The 10,581-nt window shown below is 32.4% G+C and overlaps 1 protein-coding gene across 1 annotated transcript in view; it reads left to right on the forward strand.

Annotated features, from left to right (window-relative positions):
- The first annotated feature begins 4,639 nt into the window (after positions 1 to 4,639).
- LOC127715730 (uncharacterized) overlaps positions 4,640 to 10,581 on the forward strand; it is a 45,521-nt gene continuing 39,579 nt past the window's right edge. Inside the window, exon 1 of the mRNA XM_052221890.1 lies at positions 4,640 to 5,042. Coding sequence (XP_052077850.1) covers positions 4,703 to 5,042 — 340 coding nt within the window. The 5' untranslated portion in view covers positions 4,640 to 4,702. The remainder of the gene's footprint in view (positions 5,043 to 10,581) is intronic.

The raw sequence follows: 10,581 nt of genomic DNA on the forward strand, positions 1-10,581 counted from the left end.
AAACCTTTTTTGTTTACGATCAATGCTTTTGAATGGGGACATATGGTTGGAATCCCCCGTTTTTGTTTTTAAATGGCTGGTTCCGCCCCTGAATTGGCTTAACTCAGATCGGTACGAGACACAAAAACAACTAACATAAAAACAATAAATACATAGCACCGAAATAAGAGTACTGGCTGTTACTGAAAGCTAGTTCAAAGCCAATTACAACTAATAAATAAATCATATTCTAGCTATTCACTTGTTTCGGTACTTCTAAAAATAAGAAGATGTTGTATAATTGCTAATGAGACAACTCTCCACCAGAGACCAAATGACACAGAAGTTAACAGCTATAGGTCACAGTACGGCCTTCAACAATGAGCAAAACCCATACCGCATAGTCAGCTACAAAAGGCCCCGAGATGCAAATGTAAAACAATTCAAACGAGAAAAATAACGGCCTGATTTATCACGGTAAAAAACAATGAACGAAATACAATTATGATATACAGCAACAAACGACAACCACTGAATTACAGGCTCCTGACTTGGGACAGACACATATATACAGAAGGTGGCGGGGTTAAACCTATTAGCGGGCGCCCAACCTTATACATAATTGGCTTTTAATATTCGGATTGCTAGCAAGTTTCCGTATTGTCCTTTAATGCTGTCTAGTTGTATCAATATAGATTTGCATATTTATTGATTTAAAAGGTTTATGTTATACAGTCAACGACTTTTGTTGTCCTATTTAGGCACGTTTGGTTTTTATGCTCTGAAATAAAAAAAAATATCTATCTATTTGTTGCTTTATGAACTTTTGGTAACGAGTCTTCTTGATTAAAGTTTATTCCAGAATAACACGTGGTGAGCACAGGAAAACCACATCATTATTTTTTGTTCATGTCTAGTTAAGTTTGTTTGTTTGTCTGTTTGTTTGTTTGTGGGGGAGCTGTTTGTTCAATAATGTTCCGTTGGTATCTTCCGTCTCATTATTGCGTTATTAGTTCTAATGTTATCATACTTTCCTTTGTTTGCCTTTTGTTATTGCTCTGATATAGACATGAAAAGGGAAAAAAATATATACATGAAAAAAATAGTTTCATCAATTTGCATGTGTCTGCAAATTAAAGTCAGGAACCTAGTCAGTGGTTGTTTGTTTTGTTATATAGATCTTAAAAAAATTTTGGGGGTAATTTGTTTTTAAGTTTTTTTAATTCTTGGCATTTTTTAATGGTTTGTGGATGTTAAGAATCTATATTAATTATGGATTGATGGTAGGTAGACAAGTCTCTTAATCACGTTAGTTAGCTCTTGATGTCTGTCTTTTGTTTTTGTTCCGTGTGATCGCTGTCTCTTCAAAATCTTATTTTATTCATTTTCAAAGTCGACAGAGTTCTCTATACAAATAATTCTGAAAATAAATTAAAACATTGTTATCAAATATTTAGTAAAGCCTACATTTATGATTCTATTGATTACTTACATGTCAATCTAATTAAAATTAAATCTCCGCACTTGCTCCTCGTTGTTTATATGTCGCGCGTGGGAGCGACATATAAACAACGAGGAGCAAGTGCGGAGATTTAATTTTAATTAGATTGACTTACATGTATACTTTATTACTAGTAACTCCAACTACAGGTTATCAAACATGACCATCTTTGTTACTGAAAATGAAAATCGGATAGTCATTAATACAACAAAAGTCTTATTTCACAAAGACTTCTGCCACCAAATGTTGTGAAAAAGGTATTATTTATTCTCCTTTCACAATCATATGTATATACCCAGTGCTTATTCCTGTTAAGCATTATATTTACCGAGTCAGAGAATCGAAACAAGATGAACAATGTACATTAGCATCGCAAAATGTCGAACAATTCAGAAGAGAAATCCAACGGAAAACAAATATTGAACAGCAACCACAGAAAACCACTGAGGCTTCTGTCCAGGAATAGGAACATACATAGAGAGCTCGACTGTAGCGGAGTTAAACATCTAGTTTTGTTGCAGATTGTGTATATTGCTTTAAAATATCAAATGATTTTGATATATACAGCGGAATGGTAAAGATGATCTTTTTTGTACATAAAGAGACATAACTCTCGAACGACAAAGAAAATGTGGCAATTTCACACTAAACATTGGACTTTCTTAGTCGCTCTTATCTCTTACTCTTAGCAAGGATCTTCATAATATCAATTGATTCCGATGAAGTATTCTAAAGTTAGTATACAGTTTCCACGATGAAACTGAGTATGTTGACGTGGGTGTGAATCATATTTCACGAGGACCAATTATTGCCACTAAGAACTCAGAATACACTATTCGGAAGAAATTCCTGTTGAATTCAAAACAAGAGACATTCAAAATATGTGTGTCTCTGTCCTAAATCAAATGTCACAATGAGCATAAACACTTTAATTGCAAATCTTACCGGCAATTCAGAAACTTTCCTCCGTTATCTTAAAATGAGGGGGAAAGATATCAAGGGGAATAAAAAAGAACATTTGTTTAAAACAAAGATAAAACATTATAGTCAACCTGGGACTATAATACTAATATATTATGTCCCAGAGTCAACAGAAAAAAGACGAAAAAAACCCCCAACAGTCCACAAAACATTGCACAAATATATATTATACATGAAAGATTGGGCAACACAATCATTGGCAACACGAACCTCTCCGAAAACCGGGGTAAATCTGTCAGTTATTTTTGTTTTGACCAGGATCTGTCTTTAATTGAATACTTGGAATTAAACTTTTAACTGTAGCAGTTACATTGAAATGTATTGATATAATGTGCACTCGAAATTATTATTATTTCATGATAAAAATATCAAGATTTTTAAGAGACAGGATCTTCTACCATTGATAAGTTTCTTGTCTAGAAGTATGCATGCAGTTTATGTCACTTGATGTCAGGCAACAACAATCAATCAATCAACCCTAGCCTGTTTCAAATTCGATTATTTTTGTTTGCATGATTGTATGCTGAAATCTATTTTGCAACTCTTACTTGCCACTAACCGTCCACTCCCGATTGGCATTGCGGTCGTTGAACCACTTTGAATCCTTGACTGCCAAGACTCAAATCGTTTGCCTCACTAGAAATGAGATTCAAGCTACTGGAGATCGAGTATCATCAGGCCCAGCATTCAGCACATCTATGTTGACATAAAATATCATTGATATGGTCATAAGTATAAATTTACTGTTTACAAAAATTAGATTTCTTTTTAAAAACTAAATATTCTCTATTACAGGAATAGATAATTTAGCTGTATTTGGCAAAACCTTTTGCAATTTTGGATCCGGATCCGAATACGCTTCATACTTTATTTGGCCTTTTAAACTTTTTTCTTTGAGCTTAGCTGATGACCCCTTTGTAGACAAAACACGCGTCTGGCGTACAAAATGTTATGCCTGGTATCTATGTTGAGTTTGTTTGTACAGATTTGGTGATGTTAAAGTTTAAGATCCACTATGTCGTGTAACTTTATACATTTTGAGGGTTTTGATAAGATGCATGGATAATAAGAACTGGGTGAACTATGAAATCTGGCTTATATTAATCAAGGTAAATGTCAGCGGGAAGAGGAGCACAGTTTGTCCCATAGGAATACCAAGTGTCTGTTGAAAGTAAGATATATCTATACTGGGACTATTATATGCTAATTAATTTATTATCCAAATACAACTTTTAGCATATGATTTCCAAATGTATCTAGTTGGAGCAATATGGAACAGTAGGTATGTGGCAGTTGCATTAACCTTATAGTGGAATAGTTCGACTTTCCCCAAAGGTTAGCTTTATATTATATGAATAATAACGCTACACCAGACAATGTAAATTCAGAGAAGAGTGTAGATAAAGTAAAGGATACAGTATATTCTAAAACATATGATGTTCCGTTCCGTCTTTATTCTATGGGGTCTGTCTTCCACATGGGTAGACAAGAAAGAAACAGAAGGTTTGTGAGTTTATTGTATTCTCTAACCAGATAGCATAATACACTTGGAATTTGAATAAACAAATAAATCTTTTATTATGTCTTGCCAGTCTTGGCTAAACTTGTGACAGTTTGCTATTATATATATAAATATATATTTATTTCAAATGTTCTAAATTTTGGTCATTTATTTACAAAATTTTGAAACTTTTCAACACAAGATAAATAAATTTCTGAATACAAATAAATGTCTTTTCTAAACAAATTATAAATACCAAAGTCGAAAGAAATGTAACTTAATTTATAATGATTTAGCAGTAGACGACTGAATATAAAACAAATCGGAAATTTTGAGTTAAACAGGGGAGCTTACACTCATTCTGCCACACTACATTATAGAAAAATGTAAAAGTTTGATAAAATGGTAAAGTTTATAAAAAAAAAATAAAGAAAATTTTGTAATTAAAGAATTATTAACATTATTAGTCTTTACTACAACACCTCACAGGATAATTTCAAAATGTTGATGGATCTTCTCAGAAAAAGGTAAGAAGAAATAGAAAATTTCTAGGATCAAAGTTTAAAAACGGGCACCTGTCGAGTTTAAAAAACTCCCGCGATTCAAACTTTGATAGACCAATCAGTCATTTCGTTGCAAAAGGCTCTGGTACGATTGGAAAACCGGAACTAGATTTATCTATAATGAGATGTGGGTTGTAAACAAAGTTTGGCATGTGATTAGAAGACGAAGTTATTGCGATGGATGATATTTTAAACGAAGTTAAGGAACTGTCAGTTGCAGATTTAAGGAGTAAATTGCTAGAAGTAGGAGAAAAAGTTGGACCAATCACTGCCACGACACAAAACTTGTTTCAAAAACGTCTAGCAAAACGATTGTACCAGATACAGCATCCAGAACTATCTACCAGTGAAGCAAAGGAAAAAGATGTAGTGAATAATAACGCTATACCAGACAATGTAAATTCAGAGAAGATTGTAGCTAAAGTGAAGGATACAGAAGATTCTAAAACATCCGATGTTCCGCCTGTATTCTTCGGGGTCTGTCTTCCACAAGGTGTAGACAAGAAAGAAACAGAAGGTTTGTGAGTTTGTAGTATTGTCTAACTAAATATCATAATAGACATGGAATTTGAATAAACAAATTAATCTATAACAGGGCTCGACAATAACGCTTGTCCGATTGTCCGGTACCAGAGGAAACAAAGGTCGGACAAGTTAAAGCTATATCAAGCTTGTCCGACGGGACAAGTAAAATTATTCTGCAGAAAATAAATGTAATCCAACTTTGATGAACAAAGTAATTATAAAGAAAAAACAAGAAAAGAACATAAAAACAAGTATTAATTTGACATGTTTACTTGCAATCGATAATTTAAAACTGGTTCTTTGTCAGGTACTTTTTAACAGGTTCTCGGAAACCAGTCTTACTGATCCAATATGCTGCGCTTTGTAGATAAGGTAACTTTACAAGACAGTTCATCACCAGCTCGGAAGCGATTCGGCTCCAAGTTTAATAGACAGTTTGGCACCGTAGGAGACATATTCAATAAACATAATTAATAGACAGTTTGGTAACGCAGGAGACATTTCAGGACCAAGACAAATCAGTACCTCGTTTTCCTACCTTATTCTGTCGCTTTATAACAAATACCATACCGGTAATTTTTTTAGCAAAAATATTTTTAAAATAAAAATGACCATAACATTCACAAAATCATATTTGATCATATGTCATGTATGTAGAAAAAAACAATACTTGCAATACGGCGACCTATAGTTGTTAATTTCTGTGTCATTTGATCTCTTGCAGAGAGTTGTCTCATTGGCAATCATACCTCATCTCCTTTTTTTTATTGATTGCATTAAATAAACTTTTTTCAAATTAAAAAACCAGGATACAAATCCAATGAGTGTACATTGGCAATCCTATCAGACGGTGCCTCATGTGCAGAGTCTGATGAGACTTTGGCATTGATGAAAACTAGAACCTTAGTCCTGTGACATGACTAGATTCAGTTGTTCTCGACTCATATTTTTGTAAAGTATTGCAAAAGATATGTTAAAATCAAATTCTGTTCTATTGTTTTAATTCAATCAACTTAAAATGCAAAAAAGGTTATTATTAAGATTTTTTTTGGACAAGTTACAATTTCATTCGGACAAGTAAGTTTTGGTATGTACTTGTCCTACTGGACAAGTTGAAAAAAAAGTTATTGTAGAGGCCTGCTATAATCATGTCCTGGATAAGGTAAGATTAAGGGTGAACCCATTTTCCATGTGCTGACGGTTAACACACCAAGGTTTTGAGTTATTGTACAGGATTAAACGCCTTTTTAAAGGAATTTATTGGTGTATAAACTCGACCAATTCACTCACAAACAAATATGTTTGTGAGTGACTTGGTACAGTTTATACACCAATAAATTCCTTTAAAAAGGTGTTTAATCCTTATAATTCTTTAAAATTGGAGATAAGGAATTTATTTTTTCCACACTCGTAACCTCTATCACACGTAAATTGTATATTTGTGTCATCGAACAGGCCTAGCGCATGAATATATTTGTTGGTTAACGCAATAATATGTACTCCATGAAATTTGCAATCTGATAAAAAATAAACTACAAAAACTCTTATTATCATTCAAACGAATGTTTTGTGTTTATTATCTAATTTAACTATTAAGACCTGTTAACGCGAATTGAAAATAAATTTTGTTAACGTCGATCCGGATTGTGTCATTATCGCCGCCATCTTGTTTACGTTGGTTACGAAAAGAAGTTCGGTCAACGTCGTCTATCGAAAAATAAACAACGTCAAGAACAACTACCGGAAGTCCTCTCAACCAATCATATCAACGTATTCTCTAATATGCAAATCATATAAGAATTATTACATAATAATACTCACCTGACACCTAAAGTTTTCAGGGCATAAACAAGATAAATATTCATCGTTAAGATTTTATCTTTACATTGTATTCTCATAAAAGATTGGACTAAAATTCAAAAACTTGAACTTAATTGTGCCCCGTCCTCGAGCTCCCTTTTACACAAAGTCAATACATTGTACATAAAAAAGTAGTAGGCTTATTTGATGTACATTGTACCTGCTGGATTAACATTATTCTGGATGAAATACAAGTACATAGATCAACAGAATGTTGTCCAATTTATCATTTGTTTATTACATGTATTGACAAATAATCCAGATGAAATACTGATTTTCTATGTTTTTGAGGGAAATTTTAAGGGTCAAGAGATCAATTTCACACATTGTTACAATCTTAAATATATACATGATACATGTATAACAATTTCATGCCAAAAACTTTTAATTTGTAATGAAATATAGCTACATGTACCTTGTCAAATTGTAACAAAAATACAAAGATGAAGATGTTAATGGTGGATTGGTGTTTAAAGTCCAGTGGCAAATATAACATGCATAAATCAGGACAAAAAAGAGGTTGAAAAAATGTGTTTGCTTAAATTCTTTTGTTTAAATGTATATTGTATTTGTTGGATTGACTCATTTATATACATGTATAATGTAACATGTACAGAAAGCTAAGATACACAGATGAGTAACTATCATTGTTGAAATCTGTCCAGGTTTTGTGTGTATGTATTATATATATATATGTTTAAACGTTTATACAGTCATGACAGTGGAATTTACTTTGAGTCAAGTGCAGAAATTAGTTTTATTTTTGAATTGCATCAATCTACACATGTATGCATAATAGCAGTTTGTCTGACTAATTCCAATTTATTTACATGTTATATCATGGTGGTTATATGTTTACATTTACATTTTTTACGGCATGTACGGACATGTTGCATTTTCGTATATTTTCTTTGAAAGTCTTGCAGGCCCAAAAATTTAAATATTGAAAATACTGCCTGTGTGTTTTCAATTTAAACGAATGTCATCAAAATCATATGCATGTAAAAAATATAGTACATGTATGCTTACTGTGGGAATGGTGCCAAAACAATGCAGAAGCCAGATGTTGGATAACCATGATAACATTCAATAAAAATTTAATGTGAATTAATTAAATCATCTTGAGTATGATGATAACTCTGTCATTGCCAACACTGAACAGTTGGAAGATGGTTTTCTCAACAGTAAACCCATTTAGCATTTAAAACTCTTAAACTTGTAAGTGGATTATCATAAACATTAGATAAATTTGTTTAAAATATTGATTTCAGATCAATTTTGACATTTTCAACAGTCTTGAACAGAAATAAAAAAAAGTTAAAATTAATGCAGAATCTGTGTTGGAAATGCATTTCAATCATGTGTCAATAGGTATTGCTAATAAGCTTACTCATGCAGTATGGGTTTTGCTCATTGTTGAAGGCTGTATGGTTATTATCTTCTATGACTATGTCATTTGGTCTGGGGTAGAGAGTTGTCTCATACCATGACAATCATACCATATCTTCTTATTTTGTTGTTTGTTATGTAAGAAAGTAAGAGGTAAAAAGGTCGAGTTCAATTGACGTTCTGGAAGAAGCCAAAAAAATATATCTACAAATTAGATATCATGATATTTTCAGCATCAGTTATAAATAACATGTAAAAGATTAATGACAGTTATTCATTAGTGAGTTAGCAACCTATTATCTCAAGTTAACTATAAGACAACTTATAAACAGGTTTTATCAATTATACTATATGGTACTACAACAATGATAAGTGTTTATACAAGAATATGTGAAACTCTTAAAAATCTCATCACTAAGCCAAGATCTGTCATAATGACTCACAGACAAACACATTATAGTTACTGAAAACAACAACAGAGCTTGTAATTTTGTTTTTGTTCAATTTGATCCAATGACAAAGTCATGGTAAACCTATTCAATGAAAGATGCACTGTTAGTAACATGCTGCAGAAAAGTCAAATGGAAAAGACATATTATAAACAGGTTATATGCAATATACTACATTGTAACTAACAATGTCAAGTGTTTATACAAGAATAATGTGAAGCACTTAAAAATCTCACTAAACCAAGTTCTGCCATAATGACTCACAGACAAAGACATAGTTACTGAAAACAACAACTTAGAGTTTGTAATTTTGTATTTGTTAAAGGACAAGGTACAATAAGGCCTGTTTTTGGCCCCCCTATTTTCTCATTTTTCAAATTCTGTTTTGGAAAGCTACTTATTATTATAGGATTAAACACATTTTTTCTAGAGGTTATTGATGTGTAAACTGGGGCGATTAACTCACAAACTGAATAAAAGTCCAAAGGACTTTTATGTAAAGTTTGTGAGTAAGCGACCCAGTTTACACATCAATAACCTCTAGAAAAAATGTGTTTAATCCTTATAATTCTTAGCAAAACATTCGCAATTTTTAATTAACATTTTTTTATTCATTGGCTTCTATTTACCATCAAATGCACAATAGACATGTCGTAACTAAGGAGTTAGCCGCCATATTGACTTTCTGAAGTTCATAAATGTGCAATTAATGCAATAGAATCTAAAATGAAATATCACATACCTCAAAAACGTCCTTTTAATGAGATATTTTCCAAATTTGAAGCGTACAAGTAACGGAATAATCTTCAGATTGAGAGTTTTCATTCTTATGACGTCATGTTTTGCCATGACGTTAACGCGGTAAGATCATTCATAATATTTCGCGGAATTTTATTTTATAAAAATTTCATACATTTTCCAAGCTTGAATGCATTATTTCTTTTTTCTATGCATGAACTAATTATGTTGTTTGTTTTTCAATCTCAATTTGCTTAGTACTCATGGATCACATGCATGTGTATAGCGCATGAATATATCAAGTGAAAGCAGTTTCGGCAACATGGTTTATCGAAGTGTAAACCAAGGGAAAAACTTCTAATGGACCAATCCAATTCAAGTATTTGTAGATATGCAAATCATAAAAGAATTATGTTAAAATATTCCCTGAGGTTTGAAGTTTGTTTGGATGAACTTCAAAACCACTAATTTTAGCAACTGGGTAGGTGAGAGGGTAAACTTTCTGATATTCAAATATTGTAATTATTATTCACTTTGCAGGTGTTCCGTACAACTAATTTTTAGTTTTTTAGTGCCTGCGCCAACGTGACCCAGGAATTGTTTTATTCCAATGTCATGAGAACTGTTTTTGCTGTCTAAATCGCCATAATTTTCTCCGGGTCACGTAGGCGCACGCTATTAAATCTTAAGAAACAATGGCCAAAAATCGTACTTTTTCCTTCTTTGGGCGTTTTTGATGCCCTTTTACCCCCATCACCTCACCCATTTTCTGAAATTAATGGCTTTGAAGTTCATCCAAACAAACTTCAAACCTAAGGGAATATTTTAACGTGATAAGTAGCTTTCCAAAACAAAATTTAAGAAATGAGAAAATAGGGGGGGTCAAAACGGGCCTTATCGTACCTTGTCCTTTGATCCAATGACAAAGTCATCATGGTCATAATGATAAACCTATTGAATTAGAGATGTACTGTTAGTAACATGCTGCAGAAAAGTCAGATGGAAAAGATAGATTGTTGCTATAATTCTCAATAGAAAGAAAATGTTCTTATTTATATAATCATAACCTGATCATCAAAACAAAATTTTCTCTAA

Source organism: Mytilus californianus, unplaced genomic scaffold, assembly GCF_021869535.1.
Source record: "Mytilus californianus isolate M0D057914Y unplaced genomic scaffold, xbMytCali1.0.p SCAF_9, whole genome shotgun sequence".
NCBI classification, from domain to species: Eukaryota; Metazoa; Mollusca; class Bivalvia; order Mytilida; family Mytilidae; genus Mytilus; species Mytilus californianus.